Here is a 20,657-nt window from a genome sequence, read left to right as displayed (position 1 = left end):
TTTCCAAGGGAAACCAGGACAGCAGGTCAATTATGGGTTCTGTTAACAAATTTTGAAGAAAATTTGAAGACCATTAACAATACAATATAGGTTGCAAGGACTTGATCTTCAGCTTTCCAAGGAGCACAGCTTAAGTACATGCACTTTAGACAGTAATACAATTTGGGCTAAAATGTAATATAGTACTGTATCAGACAGTGGCCAGTGAAAGATATGGAAACTATGGCCAGGGAATGAAATTTGTTGGGAGACCATAAGACATAGGAGCAGAATTAGACTACCTGGCCCATCAAATCTGCTTCCTCATTCCGTCGTAGCTGACTTATTATCCCCCTCAAACCCCGACTACTGCCTTCTCCCCATAACCTTTGACACCCTTACTACTTTATACTTTATAGTCGCCAAAGAATTGATACTAGAACATACAATCATCACAGCAATATTTGATTCTGAGCTTCCCGCTCCCTGGATTACAAATTGATAGCAAATATTAAAAATTTAAATTATAAATCATAAATAGAAAATAGAAAAATGGAAAGTAAGGTCGTGCAAAAAAACCAAGAGCTAGGTCCGGATATTTGGAGGGTACGGCCCAGATCCGGGTCAGGATCCGTTCAGCAGTCTTATCACAGTTGGAAAGAAGCTCTTCCCAAACCTGGCTGTACGAGTCTTCAAGCTCCTGAGCCTTCTCCCGGAGGGAAGAGGGACGAAAAGTGTGTTGGCTGGGTGGGTCATGTCCTTGATTATCTGGCAGCACTGCTCCAACAGCGTGCGGTGTAAAGTGAGTCCAAGGACGGAAGATTGGTTTGTTTGATGCGCTGCACCGTGTTCACGATCTTCTGCAGCTTCTTCATGTCTTGGACAGGACAACTTCCATATCAGGTTGTGATGCACCATAGAAGAATGCTTTCTACGGTGCATCTATAAAAATTAGTGAGGGTTTTAGCGGACAGGCCAAATTTCTCTGGTTTTCTCTGGTTTCCTCAGGAAATAATGGCGCTGGTGGGCCTTCTTGGCAGTGGACTCTGCTTGGTTGGTCCAAGTCAGGTCATTTGTGATATTGACCCCGAGGAACTTAAAGCTTTTGACCTGCTCCACTTGCGCACCACCGACGTAAATGGGGTCGTGTGGTCCGCTACTCCTGCTGAAGTAAACAACCAATTCCTTTGTCTTGCTGACGTTGAGGGATAGGTTATTGTCTTTGCACCATGCCACCAGGTTCTTAATTTCCTCTCCGTACTCAAACTCATCATTACCCGAGATACAGCCTACATCAGCAAACTTATATATTGAGTTCGATGGAAACTTGGCTACACAATCATGGGTGTACAGTGAGTACAACAAGGGGCTCAGTACACAGCCTTGTGGGGCACCGGTGCTCAGAGTGATTGTAGACGAGAGCTTGTTACTAATTTAGAGCCCATCGACCTCTACTTTAAACACAGCCATTGACCTGGCCTCCAATGCTGAGGCAACTATTTCCACAGACTGACTAAAGAAAATCCTCCTCATATCTTGTTCTAAAGTGATGTCCATCTATTCTGAGGCTGTGCCTTCTGGTCCAAGACTTCCCCACTATAGGACCATACTCTCCACTCTATCTGGGTCTTTCAACATTTGACAGGTTTTCATTGAGATTCCTGCTCATTCTCCTAAGCTCCAGTGAGTATAAGCCCAGAGCCATCAAATACTCCTCATACCCGGGATCATTCTTGATAACCTCCTCTGAGTCTTCTCCAATGCTAGAACATCCATTCTAAGATAAGGGGCCACATCCTGAGTGCAATCTGATCAATGCCTTGTAATGCTGAAGTTTTATATCCTTGCTTTTATATTCTAGTCCTCTTGAAAAGAACGCCAATATTGCATTTGCTATCCTTAACATCGACTCAGCCAGCAAGTTAACCTTTAGGGAATCCTGCATGAGGTCTCCTATGTCCCTTTGCACCTATATTTTCAGAAATTTCTCCGATTAGAAAATAGTCCATACTTCTATTCCTTCTACCAAAGTGCACGACCATACAGTTCTGTAAACTATATTCCATCTGCCATTTCTTTGCCCATCCTTCCAATCTGTACAAGTCTTTCTGCAACCTCTCTTCTTCCTCAGAATTACCTGCCCCTCCATCTGTTTTCATATCACCCACAAACTTGGCCATAAAGTCAATTCCATCATCCACATCATTGACATATGACGTAAAAAAGAAGCGGTCCCAATATTGACTACTGCAGAACACCACTAGTCACTGGCAACCAACCAGAAAGGGGCTTCTTTATTCCCACACTTACCTCCTGTCAGTCAGTTATTCATGCTAGTATCTTTCCCATGTAAACATGGTCTCTAATTTTGTTTAGCAGACTCATGTGCGGCACCTTGTCGGAAGCCTTCTAAAATTTTAAGGTAGCAACGTCCACTGACTCTCCTTTGTTTTATTTATCTATCCATACAGGGTGGAATAAGTCCTTTTGGTCCTTCAAGTCAAGCCACCCCAGCAACCCCTGACACATTGATTACCGCTAACCTAATCATGAACAATTTACAATGACCAATTAACCTACCTGGCATGCCTTTGGACTGTGGGAGAAAACCAGAGGACCACGAGAAAACCCACTGAACTCCAGGGTGTAACAGCGTCGCAATAACCGCTATGCTATGGTAGTGCTTTGCCTGTTTTTCCTCAAAGAGGCCCACAGATTTGTCAGATAAGATCTCCCTTTAAGGAAAACATGCAGATTTTGACCTATTTTATCAATTGCCTCCAAAAACCCCAAAACCGCATTCTTAATAATAGACTCCAACATCTTCCCAACCACTGAAGTCAGGCTATCTGGCTTATCATTTTCTGTTTTTTGCTCCTTCCTTCTTAAAGAAACATTTGCAACTTTCCAGTCCTCTGGAGCCATTCCAGAATCTACTTATTCTTGAAAGATCATTACTAATGCCTCCACAATCTCTTCAGCTACCATTTTCAGAACCCTGGAGTGCAGTTCAACTGGTCCAGGTGACTTACCTATCTTCAGACCTTTCAGCTTCCCAAGGACCTTCTCCTTACTAATAGTGACTATGTTCACTTCTGCCCCCTGACATTCTTGAATTTCTGGTATAATACTGGTGTCCTCCACAGTAAAAACCAACGTATAATACTTATTAAGTTTCTCTGCCATTTCTTTGTCCCCCATTACCAACTCTCCAATATTATTTTCTAATGGTCCAATATCCACTCTCACCTCTTTTAATCTTTATATATCTGGAAAGACTTTTGTTATCCCCTTTTATAGTATTGGCTAGCTTACCTTTATATTTCATCTTTCTTCTTTTTATTGATTTTTTAATTGCTTTCTGTTGGTTTTTAAAGGGGAGGGAGGGAACGTCGACTCAGACCATGAGAGGCCTGCGTCGGGCATTTTCATGCTTTACAAGGCGCAGATTGGAAGTCTGTGTGGGGCGCTACTCCTTGCACAGACTAGAGCAATGTGTGATTAAGTGCCTTGCTCAAGGGCACAAATACGCTGCCACAGCTGAGGCTCGAACTAGCGACCTTGAGATAACTAGACGAACGCCTTAACCACTTGGCCACGTGCCCAACACAAATTTTTAAAAAATCTTCCCAATCCTCTAGCTTCCCACTAATTTTTGCAATATTGTAGTATACCCTCTCTTTTGCTTTTATATGTTTTTGACTTCTCTTGTTAGCCACAGATGCTCATCCTTCCCTATGAATACTACTAGTGTGACGGGGTCCTGAGTTACCCCTGTGAACTGTGCTTTGGAAAAGAGAGAGAGGGGGAGTTATTTAACACCGACAACTTGTTTTTAAAAGAGAGAGAGAGATGAAGATGCTCACAGGTTGTTTATACTTGCTTCAAGGACATTGCCTGCTTGCATTTCTTACACAGAGAGACGAAGGAGGAGTTATTTGAATGACAGTTGATACTCAGTACAGTGAGATAAATAGGAGGTCAGATGTTATAGACCTCAGGCACATGTTTTGGACACTGAATGAGCTTTGTTGTGCCCGCAGAAAAAGTGGGTTTTTGGAGGATCGATCAGGCAGATCGATCAGTTGCTCTGGCAGTGAAAGGGAAAGGGGTTGACTGGTGGGGAGTTGTCCATGTGTCCACCCTTGCCTGGGTGATAACTCCACCACAGAAAACTGGTCCCCTTTGTTGTGGTCACAGTCGGTGACTTTTAAAGGATTTCAGAGGACAACAAGATGATCGACAACACCATGATCGACAACACCAGCTGACCTGAAGACTCAAATCTCTCCCTCTCTCTTCTCCATTACTACTCAATACCACAAACTGAACTGAACTGAACTTTACTCATCATCGTAAGACTGTATCTTTTTACCCCTAGACTTCAAGAAGCTTAATTTTCACATATATTTCCATACTTTGGGACATATCTATCCTGCAACTTCCAAATTTCTCCCGAAACTGCAGCTAATACTGTTCTGCCATCATCCCTGCTAGTCTTCCTTTCCAATCAATATTGCCCAGTTCCTCTCTCATGCCTCTGTAATTCCTTTTACTCCACTGTAATACTGATACATTTGACTTTAGCTTCTCCTCAATTTGCAGGGAGAATTCTATCATGTTATGATCACTGACTGCTAAGGGTTCCTTTATGTTAAGCTCACTAATCAAATCTGGTTCATAACACACATCCAGTCCAGAGTTGCCTTTACCCTAATGGGCTTAAGCACAAGCTGCTCTAGAAAGCCAAGAATGAGGGCCAAGCATGGCTGTTTTAGTCTTCTCAATGTTGAGTTAACAAATAATTTGACAATTTAGAGACAGGTGAAGGGTTAATATGGTTTAGTCTACCAGGTCAAAGATTGCTACTCTACTGGATGTAGAAGAGGATTAACTTTTGTCACAATTACATAGGATGCTGTTTATAAGCACAGAAGATTCTGCAGATGCTGGAAATCCAGAGCCATACATACAAAATGTTATAGAAACTTCATCAGGCCAGGCAGCATCAATGGAGAGGAATAAACAGTCAATGTTTTGGGCTGGGACTCTTCATCATGTTGTTAGCAGTCTTATTTGGAACTGTGGAGGGGTGGAAGCCAGAATAGATAAAATTAAGAAAGGAGTCTAGTGCAAGGTGAAAGAACTAACCAGGAAAGGAAAACTGGTGATGGGCTAACAGCCTGAAAAGGGAGAAGATTTAGTTTTCTGGTTGCATGAGAGCAGACTTGAAAGAGCAGGCAAATTAGCTAGGGATAATATGTTATCTAGAGATTACGTAGTTGATGTCAACCATCATCAACTAACAGAATTTAAGAAGGGAACTTGGAGGTCAGTAGTTAAATGGGAATGAGGTGTGTGGAGCAAGAGGTGTTATCACTTGGATCTACATAATTTGCAGAGGGCCCAAACAAAAACAATCCATGTTTCAAATGCTTTTTTGGAAATATTTCAAAATGAGCTTGGTGAAATAAGTGAAGCTGCAGATGGTTTCAAATTAAGAAACTAAAGGGTCCATGAGGTTTCTGTATTTACTGTTGCTGTGCAGTATAGGAGAGAAGTTTATCATGATAATCTGCAGGAGACAAGTGAAACCAGCACAGTGTTCAGAGCTCAGAATAATGCTGGAAGATTTAGCCACCTTTCCGGATATAAACTTAATTTACATAAGAGCATTCCAATAAACACAGAAGCACAAACAGTAGAATTTCATAACCTCCCTTTTAAAGTAAATAATCAATTTACTTACCTTGGCATTACAGTAACAAGGAATTATAAGCATCTTTTTGCAGAAAATTTCACTAATCTTTTAAACCATACAAAACAGAGTCTAGTACAGTGGTCACCCGTCTGTGTCTCTGACAGGTCGAATTAATGTTGTTAAAATGTACGTCCTTCCTAAATTTTTATACTTATTTCAATCTTTACTAATTTTTATTTCTAAAGTTTTTTTATGACTCGTTAGATTCTATTATTTCGTCCTATCTATGGAAGCGCAAATGATCCAGACTAAATAAAGCTCAACTTCAAAAACCTAAAAGGGCAGGTGGTATGGCCTTGCCCAATTTTTGTTTATATTACTGTGCAGCCAACATACATTGTCTTATCTTTTGGTCTTACTTTTATAATCAGTCTTACTGCGAAATATGGGTGGCATGGAGTTGAACTCTTATAAGAATCTCTCCATTCCCACACTTCCTTGCCATCTGCCTAAATCAATTGTTAATCCTGTCATCAGACACACACTGAGAATATGGGCTCAGTTCAGAAAATATAATGGTCTTCATGGTTTCTCTCTCTCATCCTATTCTACATAATCATCTTTTTCAGCCTTCTATGCAGGATTTCACATTTCAAGACTGGCACAGAAAGGGCATTAGGTGCTTTGAAGATCTTTTCATAGACAATCACTTTACAACTTTTGAACATCTGTCTGTAAAGTTCAACCTACCCAACATTCATTTCTTCAGATATCTCCAAATTAGACATTTTATCAACCCTTTAATACCAAACTTTCCTGAGGTACCTAATAAAAATGTCGTGGACTTGTTTCTTCGTATGAACCCACTGGGTAAAGGTTTAATATCCACTATTCAAGATATGTTAACGATTTTGAGGCGAGCCCCCTTTGACAAAATTAAAACTGCCTGGGAGCATGATTTAAATTTTTCTCTGTCCGACGAGGTTTGGGATTCAATTCTCAAGTCAGTTAATTCAACTTCCTTATGTACTCGCCACTGCCTTTTACAGTTCAAGGTTGTACACAGGGCTCATACGTCTAAAACTAAATTATCGCGGTTCTATCCTGACATTAGTCCCTGTTGCGACAAGTGTAAAGAGGGTGAGGCTTCCCTTATTCATATGTACTGGGTTTGTCCTAGCTTGGAGAAATTCTGGAGCGATGTCTCTTTAACTTTATCCCATATCCTTAATTGCTATTTGGAACCTAACCCTCTGATTGCTCTTTCTGGCACCTTGGGAGAAGCTGACACCCATCTGAGTCCGGCTAAACGTCGTACATTGTCTTTAGCCTGCCTTTTAGCCAGACGTGCAGTCTTTCTTAAGTGGAGAGATGTTGCCCCACCCACTCATGCTCAATGGCTCAGAGACATTATGTCCTGCTTAGACCTTGAAAAGATTCATTATTTGCTTCTTAATTCGTACATAAAGTTCCAAAAGGTGTGGGGTCCTTTTCTTGAATATTTTCATAATTTCCATTTAGATTAAGGGTTTATCCCTCTTTTTTTCCTTTTGCATTTAAGTACCTTATTTCCAGCTTCGTTCGGTTAAGACATTTTTTTTTTGATGTGTAAGCATATTATAGTATTATAGAAGGTAGGCAATATACCTTCCTTTTTATAAATACAGCTCAGTGGTGATAAAAATTCTGATTAACTTTTCTATATATCGTAAGGCTGGCTTGGAGTCGGGTAGTGAGAGGGTGGGGTGGTAACTAACTTTATGCAATTCTGCTATGGGTGCTTTTCCTGAACTGTATGAACTGTACATTTGATATGCGCGTTTTGCACTGTATAAACCTTTTTTTTTCTTTTCTTTTGTTGTTTCATTGTAGAAACTTACAAAAAAAATTAATGAAAAAAGAATAGTGTTGGAAGAGTGAGTGATCTGGCAAATTCATTCTAAAATATTCATGTTACAAAGTACACACTTACTTGGAGGTTTTTTCAGCTTCGTCATTTATTTCCTTTCTAATTATTTCTATTTCAGCTTCATGTTCTTTCCGCAAGACACGTAGATCTTTCTGTAGTCTAGTGTGTTCTTTACGCAACTTCTGTTTTTCATTTTCTGCCTCTTCCAGTTTGCGACCCATTTCAGTTTGCTGTGCTCGCAAGTCATCCAACACCTTAAGTAGCTCCAAGTCAGATTTTGACTTCTCTTCAGAACCTTCCTCAAAGATCTTAAGCAGAGAATTTTTTTCCTGCAACTGCTCTTGCAGAGCCTTTATCTCTTTTCTATAGCCCTCAATTAAAGAAGTTCCCTCTAATCTTGCCTTATCCCCATTGTCCTCCTTTAAGGTGAGACCATCTTCCAATTCTATCATATGTTTTTCAGTAACTTCCTTCCCCGTTTCTAACTCTGCAATTCTCTTTTCCATCTCAATTATCTGTTTATCTTTTATGCTCAACTGTAGCATTAAATTATTTAATTTATCAGTTTTCTCTTGTTGTTTCTCAGACAATGAGTCATACATATGTTTCTGCTGTTCAATTTCTGGCTGAAGCTGTTCTGTTTTCATCTCCCTCTCCACTTCAACAATTTCTAAATGCTCTCGAATATTCACATGAGACTTAGTGACTTCTTCAGAGTCATCAGTTTTAACACTGACTTCTTCATATTTTTGCATCATCTCATTACGTGCTGATAACTCTGTCTGTAGAGCCGTTATTTTTTCCTCATAGCTTGCTCTCAACACTTTCAGAGAGTTCTCCTTCTCAAGTTGCATTTCTTTTTTCACTTCATCAACCAACTTTTGCTTTCCTTCTTTTTCTGAAACTACTGTAGCTTCTAAAGTTTTCACTTTTTCTTCCAAGACCCCATTTGTTGCATCTTGCATCTCTGCTTTTTGTTTCAAGTCTCTTAACTGTTCATCCATGCATTTTTCTTTCTCTTCCATTTGGTTTATTAACTGTTTCCTGATTTTTGCAATTTTCTGCTCTGCCTTTTTCTTAAATTCAGCTATTTTGGCAGCACTCTCTGTTTTCAGCTTAGTTTCTAAATCCCTCAATTCCTCATCCTTCTTATTTTTAAGATCCAATTTGGATTGCTCCCATTCAGTTTGTTTTCCTGAAAACTCAACCCTCAGTGACTGTATCTCTTTCTCAAATCTTTCATTTTTTTCTTTAGCATCCTTGAACTTGACACACTGTTCAGAAGCTCCAGCCTGAGCCTGCTCCAGCTGTTGCCTCATCTCCTGCAATTCCATTTCTTTCTGTTGCAATTGCTTGGTGACTTCTGCGATTTCAGATTGCTGAGACTTCATAGCAATATCTTCTTCCATTTCGATTATTCTAGATTTAGTTACTTGCAACTGAGCCTTCAGATCATCAACTAATTTCTCTGTTTCATTTTCTGCATGTTCCATTTCAATATTAAGATTTTCTAAATTGTTAGACAGTTTCTCTATCTCTGCTGTCAATGATAACAATTTACCGTCCTTCTCTTCATTCTCTTTAACAGACATCTCAAATTTTAACTCAAGCTCTTTCATTTTGTTGTTATGCTGTGCAAATTTAGATTCTGTTTTTTTCTTCCATTCTGTTAACTTGTTCTTATATTGATCTACCTGGCCAAGAGCTGATATTTTTTCTTGAGAAATAGCTTCAACTCTTTCAGATAGTTGACTTACTTGATCCAGCAGCTTTTGCTGTTCCACTTCATGTTGTTTGTTAAGCAAGGACAGAGCTTCTTCTTTATTTGCAAGACAAACACTATGCTCAAGCTGCAACTTTAAATTCTGTACATCTTTCTCTAAACTTAAGATGATTGATTCTTTTTTCTTCAGCTGTTCAGTGATGGATATACAAGTATTTGCATTTTCTGCCAGTTCTGTTTTATAGTGCTCAATTATTGCCTCCTTCTCTTCTAAAACCTCATTACTGAACTTGCTATCTTGTTGGAGTGTGTCACACTCTGCATTGATGCTTTGCAATTCAGACTGCAAGTCCTGAAAGTTTTGTTCTTTATTTTGCAGTTGTTGTGTGATATGCTGCACTGAATTATTTAATAAGACATTTTGATTTACTAACTCTTGAATACGGGTTTCTAAATCATCATTTTGGCAGATCTTTCTCTCAAGTGCCTTCTTTATCTTCTCAATTTGATTTTGGTAAACTGTAATCCGCTCATTTAAGTTGCTGATTTTATCAAAACAGAACAAAGAGAACTTATTGGTTTGTAGGTCTATTTTCCCACCTGTTTCATTGAAACAGTTTATTAATTGCTTGATTTGGTTCCCAAATTCATTCTGAAGTTCAACAGAATTTTCTTGAAGTGCTTTTTCATGTTCCTTACAACGCAGGTTTTCTAACAGCTGTAGTTTATCCTCTGCTTCTTTCAACAAGCAGTTTTGCTCATGAATCTTCCTCTGGCTTTGTTCATGTGTTTTTTTAAGCTCACTTAATACATTTTCTAACTCTGTTCTTTCCCGTAAATTCTGGCTGGTATTCTCTTCAAGGGTCTCTAATTTAGTTTTAAGGATTATTTCACTTTCCATCAAAGCAGAGACCTGAGAAGATGCTTCTTTAAGCTCCCCTTGGAGCTGTTGTATTTTATTTCCTGTTGAAGCAATCTCTTCTGTAAGCTCTTCTACTTTCCTGGATAGTTTATCCTTATCATCATTGGAGGCTTTTAGACAAAGTTTCATTTCTGTAAATTCTTGCTCCTTTTCCTGAAGCTCAACCTCATGCTTTTCTTTTAGTTCTTCCATATGCCGATCCAGTCTACTCACCCAACTCTCATTCAGCTCTGCAACCTCTTTTTTGTGAATTTCATTTAGACTCTCCAGTTGTTGTTTCTGACTGGATTCCAACTGGGCCACAGTTTCACTGATTCCTGTGGAACTTGATTGTGCCATCTCCACCATCTTTGCATTGAACATCTGTTCCTTTTCAATCAATTCTTCCTGCTTCTCCTTTAGCTCTGCTTTCAGTTTTATTTCCAGTTCAGAAAGTTGCAACTTGAACTTTTCTTGCATTCCTTTTCTACTTTCCTTCATTTTTCCCAATTTTGTTTCAAGTGTTCTAATTTTTTCCCCGTATTCCTCATGAAGTAAAGCAACTTGGTGCTCATGCTGTTTATGTTCATCTGCCTGTTGCTGACTGACCTGTTCCGCTTGTTGTTTTTCATTACTGAGTGCCTGATTGAGTGCCCTTTGCTTTTCTTCTGAACTTTCCTGCATCTGTACAATGTCTAATCCCAGCTGAGTAATTCTACTTTCATATTGCTCAGTTAAGGAAGCTATTCTTTGTATCAATTCATGGTTCTTTTCTTCAAAGCTCCTGAATTCCTGTGCCTGCAATTTGTAGTTATCTAAATTAGCAGTAACCTCATTAAGTCTGATTTGATATGACAATTCTTTCTCTTCTAACTGTTTGTTAAGATTCAACTTCTCAGTCTCCATGTTCCTCAACAAGTTCTGTATCTCTGTTAATTGTGCTTCATACCGTTGACGCTGGTCACCTAGCTCACAAGTCATCCTTTCTTTTGCAGTTTCCTGCTCACACTTTTGGGCTTGACTGACAATTTCAAGTTCTCTTTGAATTTTTTCAAGCTCTGTTGTCAATTGTTCTTTGTCTGTTTGTAGTTCTTGTATATTTTTGTCTTTTTCCTCAAGAAGATGGTGGAGGCTGTTTAATTTTTCTGTAAAATTTTTCTCAACTACACATATGGATTGTTCACCATCTTTTCTTGTAGCTTCAATCGTATCATTATAGTCTATTTCTTTTTGTTTTAGTTGCTTCTCCAAGTCTTCCTCAACTGAAGTTAATTTATTTTCCAACTCCTGCCGTACTTTAAGTATTTCTGTCATCTCAGTTGAGAGCATCTCCAACTCAGTTTGTTTCAAATCAAGTTTCTCCAGTGTCCTTTGGTTCATTTCCTCAATGTGTGCATGGAATTGGGTTTCCTTCTCCTTCAATTGTGCTTCCAGTTCTCCACATTTTTCTTCGAGCTCCGCCACTTTAGCCTGCTCCTGATGCAATTTTTCCAACCATCTTTGTTCCTCTTCCTGACTTTTACTTTTCAGTGAAATCTGCTGTTTTTCCATTAAGGCTTCCATTTCTTCTTTGTACTTGGCCTTCTCTGCCTCAAGCTCTTCTGATTTCATTTCACTGTTTTGTGACTTTTGTACAAGTAAACTTTCCAATTCCAATACTCTCTGGGAGGGGGAAAAAAAAAGAAAAATCCTTTGAACTTCACATATCTGCTTGTGTTGTGCCAATAATTAATCAGTAAGTCATTAACAAATGTTTGGTCATTGAATGATGCAAAATTGATGCAAGTCAGCAGTCAACTAAACTGCACTTAAATAAGTCTTTTTAAATAAACTTCAAATTTCCAAATACTTCCAACTACTACTACTAATTTAAAATACACTTGATACTCAACAAAAAATAGATATCCAAAGATAATAATAACCCCGATTTTAAGTAGTAAAGGCCTTCACATCACATCAAGCTGCCCACAGAGATTCAATGGAGATCTGACAATAGGGAAGCTGTTCGAGTAAGCAGACTGAAGAATATCACAATTCAGGAAGTAAAATGTAAAGATAAATTTCAACTATTTTAAAGAAATAAACATTGGTCCTGAAGAAGGCTCTCGGCCCGAAATGTCGACTCTCGACATTGATGCCACCTGACCTGTTGAGATCCTCCAGCATTTTGTGTGGGTAACATTAATAAGCAAGAGTTCAGAAGAAAGAATGCAACTGTACAGAACATGTATGAAACAGTAAATTTCTGCTTGGGGGTCTGGACAATGGGAATGAAGAAGTAAAGGGCAGATCTTACACCTTAAGCTTCTAGTATATTCCTTGCTGACTCTATGAAGTTGCATCCTCCCAACTATGCCTGTGTACTGGCTTCGACTAGGCATTGACCTACCTATGTGCTTGCTGAGCCACATTAGTTTCCAATTATACAACACCTCTATTTTTGAATTCCGCTCCTTGTTTTCACAGTCCTTATCTCTATCATTTCATAGAGTCATAGGACACTTCAGCACAGAAACAGGTATTTCAGCCCATCTAGTCTGTGCTGAGCCATTAATCTGTCTACTCCCATCAACCAGCATCCAGAACACAACCCTCCATACCCCTCTCATCCATGTACCTATCCAAATTTCTCTTAAAAGTTGAAATCCACCCAGCATCTACCAATTGCGCTGACAGCTCATGCCATACTCTCACCACACTCTGCGTGAAGAAGTTCCCCCTTATGTTCCCCTTAAATATTTCACTTTCCACCCTTAACCCACGCCCTCTAGTTGTAGTCTCACCCAACCTCAGTGAAAAAAGCCTGTTTGCATTTACACTGCCTATACCCCTTATAATTATGTAGACATCTATCAAATCTCCCCTCAAATTTGCAGATGACACAAAGCTGGGTGGCAATGTGAAATATGAGGAGGATGTTATGAGAATGCAGGGTGACTTGGACAGGTTGGGTGAGTGGGCAGATGCATGGCAGATGCAGTTTAATGTGGATAAATGTGAGGTTATCCACTTTGGTGGCAAGAACAGGAAGGCAGATTACTATCTGAATGGTGTCAAGTTAGGAAAAGAGGAAGTACAATGAGATCTAGGTGTCCTTCTTCATCAGTAACTGAAAGTAAGCATGCAGGTACAGCAGGCAGTGAAGAAAGCTAATGGCATGCTGGCCTTCATAACAAGGGGAATTGAGTATAGGAGCAAAGAGGTCCTTTGCAGTTGTACAGGGCCCTGGTGAGACCACACCTGGAATATTGTGTAGTGTTTTGGTCTCCAAATTTGAGGAAGGACATTCTAGCTATTGAGGGAGTGCAGCGTAGGTTCACAAGGTTAATTCCCAGGATGGCAAGATTGTCATATGTCGAAAGATTGGAGTGACTGGGCTTGTATACTCTGGAATTTAGAAGGGGATCTGATTGAAACATATAAGTTTATTAAGGGACTGAACACGCTAGAGGCAGGAAACACGTTCCCGATGTTGGGGAAGTCCAGAACCAGAGTCCACAGTTTAGGAATAAGGGGTAGGCCATTTAGAACGGAGTTGAGGAAAAACTTTTTCATACAGAGGGTTGTGGTTCTGTGGAATGCTCTGCCTCAGAAGGCAGTGGAGGCCAATTCTCTGGATTCTTTCAAAAGTAGTTAGACAGAGCTCTTAAAGATAGCGGAGTGAAGGGATATGGGGAGACGGCAGGAAAAGGGTACTAATTGTGGATGATCAGCCATGATCACAGTGAATGGTGGTGCTGGCTCGAAGGGCTGAATGGCCTACTCCTGCACCTATTGTCTATTACTTGCACTGACAGAATGCAACTGCAAACTTAAAATTTGGCTTATCAAAATCAGATTTATTATCACCGGCATGTGATGTGAAATTTGGTAACTTAGCAGCAGCAGTTCAATCAATACATAATATAGAAGTAAATCAATTACAGTATACGTATATTGACTAGATTTAAAAATCATGCAAAAAAACAGAAATACTGTATATTAAAAAAAGTGAGATAGTATCCAAAGTTTCAATGTTCATTTAGGAATTGGATGGCAGAGGGGAAGAAGCTGTTTCTGAATCGCTGAGTATGTACCCTCAGGCTTCTGTATCTCCTACCTGATGGTAACAGTGAGAAAAGGGCATGCCCTGGGTGCTGGAGGTCCTTAATGGATGCTGCCTTTCTGAGACGCCGCTCCCTGAAGATGTCCTAGGTACCTTGTAGGCTAGTACCTAAGATGGAGCTGACTAGATTTACAACCCCCTGCTTCCTTCAGTCCTGTGCAGTAGCCCCCCTATACCAGACAGTGATGCAGCCTGTCAGAATGCTCTCCACGGTATATCTATTGAAGTTTTTGAGTGTATTTTTGACATATCAAATCTCTTCAAACTCCTAATGAAGTACAGCTGCTGTCTTGCCTACTTTATAATTACATCGATATGTTGGGACCAGGTTAGACCCTCAGAGATCTTGACACCCAGGAACTTGAAACTGCTCTCTCTCTCTCTCCACTTTTGATCCCTCTATGAGGATTGGTACGTGCTCCTTCCTCTTACCCTTCCTGAAGTCCACAATCAGCTCTTTCGTCTTACTGACGTTGAGTCCCAGGTTGTTGCTGCGGCACCACTCCACTAGTTGGCATATCTCACTCTTGTACGCCCTCTCGTCACCACCTGAGATTCTACCAACAATGGCTGTACATCAGCAAATTTACAGATGGTATTTCAGCTATACCTAACCACACAGTCATGCGTATACAGAGAGTAGAGCAGTGGTCTAAGCACAAACCCCTGAGGTGCACCAGTGTTGATCGTTAGCGAGGAGGATGTGTTATCACCAATCCGCACAGATTGTGGTCTTCTGGTTAGCAGTCGAGAATCCAATTGCAGAGGGAGATATAGAGGCCCAGGTTCTGCAACTTCTCAATCAGGATTGTGGGAATGATGGTATTAAATATTGAGCTACGGTTGATGAACAGCATCCTGATGTAGGTGTTTGTGTTGTCCAGTTGGTCTAAAGCTGCGTGGAGAGCCATTGGGATTGCACCTGCCGTTGACCTATTGTGGCGATAGGCAAATTGCAATGGGTCCAGGTCCTTGCTGAGGCAGGAGCTCAGTCTAGACATGATCACTCTATCAAAGCATTTCATCACTGTAGAGTGAGTGCTACCAAGCGATAGTCATTAAGGCAGCTCACATTATTCTTATTAGGCACTGGTATAACTGTTGCCCTTTTGAAGTGGGAACTTCCGCTCATAGCAGTGAGAGTTGAAAACGTCCTTGCATACTCCCGCTAGTTGGTTGGCATACAGACACTGTTCAAATGTAATTATGATTTAATTTGCTATTGAATGCCTAGTTAAACCTGAGCAATTAAAGATCAAATATTATATCACAGTAAATGCCAAGAAATATACAGTAGGTCAGGTAGTGTTTTTGGAGAGAAAAAGAATTGATTAATATCAGCAATATATTCAGATCCTCAACAGAACTGAAGTTTTACCATACACTTCCACAATAATTTCAAATATACTTCATTTTACCCTGCATCCTTTTGTTAAACTAGTTCATCTGTCTCTGTATAACATCTCCAAGCACAGGACTTTATCACAGGTACCTCATGGAGCCCTTTTCACATCTTATCAGGCAGAAGATACAAAAGTCTGAAAGCACACACCAAGCTCAAGGATAGCTACTACCTTGCTGTTATAAGATGATTGAATGATTTCTTAGTACGGTAAGATGGACTCTTGACCTCCCAATCTACCTAATTGGGACATTACACATTACTCTCTACCTGCACTGTACTTCCTCTCCACAGTAATACTTTAGTCTGCATTGTTATTATTTTACTTTGTACTACCTCAATATATTGTTGTAATTAACTGATCTAACTGGATGATATGAAAGACAAGATTTTCACTTTATCTCCGTACATGTGACTTCAAGATAAATTCCAAGGAATTACCTGTAAAATGGGGATGATACCAGAATATAGACACAGCAAAAAGGTAACTTTTGAAAATATTTTCTAAGTTTTTCCACAATGACTAGCTGCAATCTGTGAACTATACTGCCATGAAAAATTACAGAACTGTTTACTGCAATGATCTTTTTCAGTGCAATGATATTGATCTTTTATCAGCATTAACAAAAGCCAGTTACTTCAAGTTCCCTTTCTCTGATATTTACTCTACTCTGAGAAATTGAAATATAACAGTGTGTTGTCCAGCTCTGTAACAACATCACTTTATAACTGGTATTAAGTTAACCTCTAAAGGCAAACCACACCCACAGTATTTAAATATTTAGCATCCCCATCAGGAAATCTGTAATTGGAAACTGTTTATCTTTGTACAATTTTTTTCTGCACAACACCTCATTAAATACACACCATGCAAATTTGAAAATACCTTATTATACTGTAGTTTAATTTAAAATAACAAGGTTAAAGCCACATAAACGTATCTTACTGTTTTGCAGGTTTCCAATTCTCCTTGTAGTTCCTGCATTTGCTTCGCAGCTTGCGTCCGAACAGCCTCTCTTTGCAATTCTTGCTCTTCCAATGCCAACAAGGCTTGCTGTTCTTTCTCTTGTTGCTGTTCTCTGTACTCAGCATGACATTTATCCTGTCAAAATTATTTTCTACACATTAACAAGTGATGAATCTCACTCCAAAGATAATAACATTGAAAAGTTTAAGTTATTAATGATTGAAATTACTTAAGCATTGCCAGTATGTGACTTTTTCCCCTTCTTTTATCAACCGTATTTTTGGAAGGTATAAATAGAATTTAAAACTGATGAGTGAGGTAACACATTTATTGGGGGCAAACAAGGCAAAGAAATAAATGAGAAATGACAAGTTACACACGCAAAATGCTGGAGGAACTCAGCAAGTCAGGCAACAACAAAACGGGAATTAACAGTTGATGTTTTGGGCTGAGATCTTCATCAAGAGTGCCTTTTGCTCAACATTTCCAGCAACTGCAGATACTGTCTGATCCATAAAGTTCCTCCAGCATCTTGTATTCTACACTGGAGATTTGCCTTTATTACTTGAGGTGTGGAATACAAGAGGCAGGAGGTCAGGCTGAAATCAGACCATAACACAGGAGCAGAATAAGGCCATTTGGCCTATCAAGTCTGCTACACCATTCCATCATGGCTGATTTATTATTCCTCTCAACTGCATTCTCCTGCCTTCTCCCCTTAACTTTTGACACGCTGACTAATCAAGAATCTATCAACTTCTGCTTTAAATATACCCAATGACTTGGCCTCCACAGTTGATTGTGGCAATGAATTCCACAGATTCACTACCCTCCAGCTGAAGAAATTCCTCATCTTTGTTCTAAATGAATATCCCTCTATTCTGAGTGTGCATTTTGTTCCCAAACACCCCCACTACAGTAAACACATCTATTTTCTATGCCTTTCAATATTTTTGGTAGGTTTGAATGAGATCCCTCCCATTCTTCTAAACTCCAGTGAGCACAGGCCCACACCCAAACACTCCTTATATCTTCTTCTGCCTTTCAACTCACTAGTGAGCATAGGCCATCAACAACCTCTTTCCAGATCAATCTGTTTTGTACATATCTCTCCAGCTGTGACCATGTCATTCCCACTTTCCTGGCATCGGTTAACACTTCTCTCCTCTAATTTATTGTTCTGAAATTCTTTTGCCATTTGTAGGGTTTTCCCAACTTCATACATGGTCCTCACATTCCAGATGCCGATTCTGGAGGTCTTCTTGGTTGACAGTAGGTTTTCCGGTGAAGGAGCTTCCTTTCAGCTTTCACTTCTCCACATCATCCAGCTCTCCAAAAGAGACCAAGACTGGCTGGCTTGATTTTGATGCTGCTGATGTTTCTGTAGCAATAATTATTTTTACAGGATAGGGCTGCTAACCCTATGCCTAACCCTCCTTAGTTGCCTTTTATGACGTGCGTGGCAGGGTACAGCAGTTCTATTCTTTTAAGGGACCCGGAAACCACATGGGTACTCCTTATATGTTAACCCTATAATTCCATGAATCATTCTTGTGAATCTCCTCTGGATCCTCTCCAATTCAAGCAAATTCTCTCTTAGATAAAGGGCTAACAACTTCTCACAATACTTCAAGTACAGTCTGAACCAATGCCTCAGCATACCGCCCTTGTTTTTATATAATAGTCCTCTCGAAATGAATGCTAGCAACACACAGAAAATGCTGGAGGAACTCAGCAGGCCAGGCAGCATCTATGGAAAAAAGTACAGTCGACATTTTGGGCCAAGACCCTTCGACAGGACTGGAAAAAAAAGATGGGAGTAGATATAAAAGGTGGGGGAGGAGAGAGAGAAACACAAGGTAATAGGTGAAACCTGGAGGGGGAGGGATGAAGTAAAGAGCTGGGAAGTTGATTGGTGAAAGAGATACATGGCTGGAGAAGGGAGAGTCCGAAAGGAGAGAACAGAAGGCCACAGAAGAAAGAAAAGGGGATGGGGAACGGTGAAGTGTGGAGGGTCCATCATCGGAAGTTTGAAAAATCAATGTTCATGCCATCAGGTTGCAGGTTACCCAGACGGAATATATGGTGTTGTTTCTCCAACCTGAGCGTGGCCTCATCACAACAGTAGAGATGGTCAAGGATATCAGAATGGGAATGGGAACTGGAATTAAAATGGGTGGCCACTGGGAGAGATTCTGCTTTTTCTGGTGGATGGAGCATAGGTGCTTGACGAAATGATCTCCTATTCTACATCGGGTCTCATTGATAAACAGAAGGCCACACCAGGAGCACCAGACACAGTACATGATCCCAGTATGCTCACAGGTGAACTGTTGTCTCACCTGGAAGGACTGTTTGGAGCCCTGAATGATAGCGAGGGAGGTGGTGTTGGGGCAGATGTAGCACTTGCTCTGCTTGTAAGGATAAGTGCCAGGAGGGAGGTCAGTGGGAAGGGATGAATGGACAAGGGAGTCATGTGGAAAGCAGAAAGTGGGACAGAGGGAAAGATGTGCATTGGGATTGCATTGGAAATGGCTGAAGTTCCAGAGAATTATTTGCTGGACATGGAGGCTGGTGGGGTGGTAGGTGAGGACAAGAGGAACCCTATCCCAGGTAGGGTGGTGGGAGGATGGGGTGAGAGCAGACATGCATGAAATGGAAGAGATGCACTTGAGGGCAGTGTCGATGGTGGAGGAAGGGAAGCCCCTTTCTTTGAAAAAGCAGGACATATCCTTTGTTCTAGAATGAAAAGCCTCATCCTGAGAGCAGATGCAGCACCGACACAGCAATTGAAAGAAGGGAGATGCATTTTTACAAGTAACAGGGTGGGAAGAGGTATAGTGCAGGTACCTGTGAGAGTCCATGAGTTTATAATAGACATCAGTAGATAAGCTATCTCCTGAGATACAGACAGTGAGATTAAGAAAGGGGTGGGGAAGCTGTCTGAAATGGACCACGTAAATATGAGGGCAGGGTGGAAGTTGGAGGCAAAGTTGATGAAGTTGACAAGTTCAACATGGGTGCAGGAAACAGCACCAATGCAGTCGTCGATGTAGTGTATGAAAAGTGGGGGACGGACAGCAGTGTAGGCTTGGAACAGACTGTTCCACGTAGCCGACAAAAAGGCAGGCATAGCTGGGACCCATGACTATACCTTTGGTTTGAAAGGAGAAAGGAGAAATTATTAAGAATGAGGGCAAGTTCCGCAAGATGGAGGAGAGTGGTGGTGGAGGGAACTGGTTGGGTCTGGTGTCCAGAAAGAAACAGAGAGTTTGTACATATGGACTGGACATCCAAAGTAAAAACAATGGAGATGATGGAGGCAGGGAACTTGAAAACATTGAAAAGATCCAGAGTGTGTGAAGTGTCACAGGGGTAGGTAGGAAGGGACAGAACTAGAGGGATAAGACAGAGTCAAGATAACCTTTATGGAATCTCAAGACCCTTTGTGCCTCTGATTTTTTAATTTTCTCCTCATTTAGAAAAAAGTCTACATTTTTATTTCTTCTACCAAAACGCAAGACCATATACTTCCCTACAGTGTTCTATCTGCCATGTCTTTGCCCATTCTCCCAAAATGTCTTAGACCTTCTGTAGACTCCCTGCTTCCTCAACACTACCTGCTCCACCAACTACTTTCGTATTGTCCACAAATTTGCCACAAAACCAACAATTCTTTCATCCAAATTACTAACATGTAACGTGAAAATAAATGATTCCGACACCGACCCATGTGAAACACCAGCAGTCAGCAGCAGCCAACCAGAAAAGGCCCCCTATATTCCCACTGTTTGCCTTTTGCCAGTCAGCCAATCTTCTATCCATGCTAGTATCGTTCTGGTAAAACAATGTGCTCTTAACTTGTTAAACAGCCTCATGTGCAGCATCTTGTCAACGGACCTGCTGGAAATGCAAGTTGACAACATTAACTAACTCACCTTTGTCTATCCTGTCTAGTATTTCTTAAAAG

The 20,657-nt window shown here is 40.4% G+C and overlaps 1 protein-coding gene across 4 annotated transcripts in view; it reads right to left on the bottom strand.

The window, feature by feature from the left end:
• The window catches only part of golga4 (golgin A4), a 246,147-nt gene that overhangs the window by 69,321 nt on the left and 156,169 nt on the right, over window positions 1–20,657 (bottom strand). For all 4 annotated transcript variants that reach the window (XM_072263075.1, XM_072263085.1, XM_072263094.1 and 1 more), the window contains 2 exons: window positions 16,667–16,822; window positions 7,653–11,875 (listed from right to left, as the gene is read on the bottom strand). In XM_072263075.1, the coding sequence (XP_072119176.1) occupies window positions 7,653–11,875; window positions 16,667–16,822 (4,379 nt within the window). The remainder of the gene's footprint in view (window positions 1–7,652; window positions 11,876–16,666; window positions 16,823–20,657) is intronic.

Source organism: Mobula birostris, chromosome 1, assembly GCF_030028105.1.
Source record: "Mobula birostris isolate sMobBir1 chromosome 1, sMobBir1.hap1, whole genome shotgun sequence".
Lineage (NCBI taxonomy): Eukaryota > Metazoa > Chordata > Chondrichthyes > Myliobatiformes > Myliobatidae > Mobula > Mobula birostris.
This window is presented reverse-complemented; position numbering and strand designations above follow the sequence as displayed.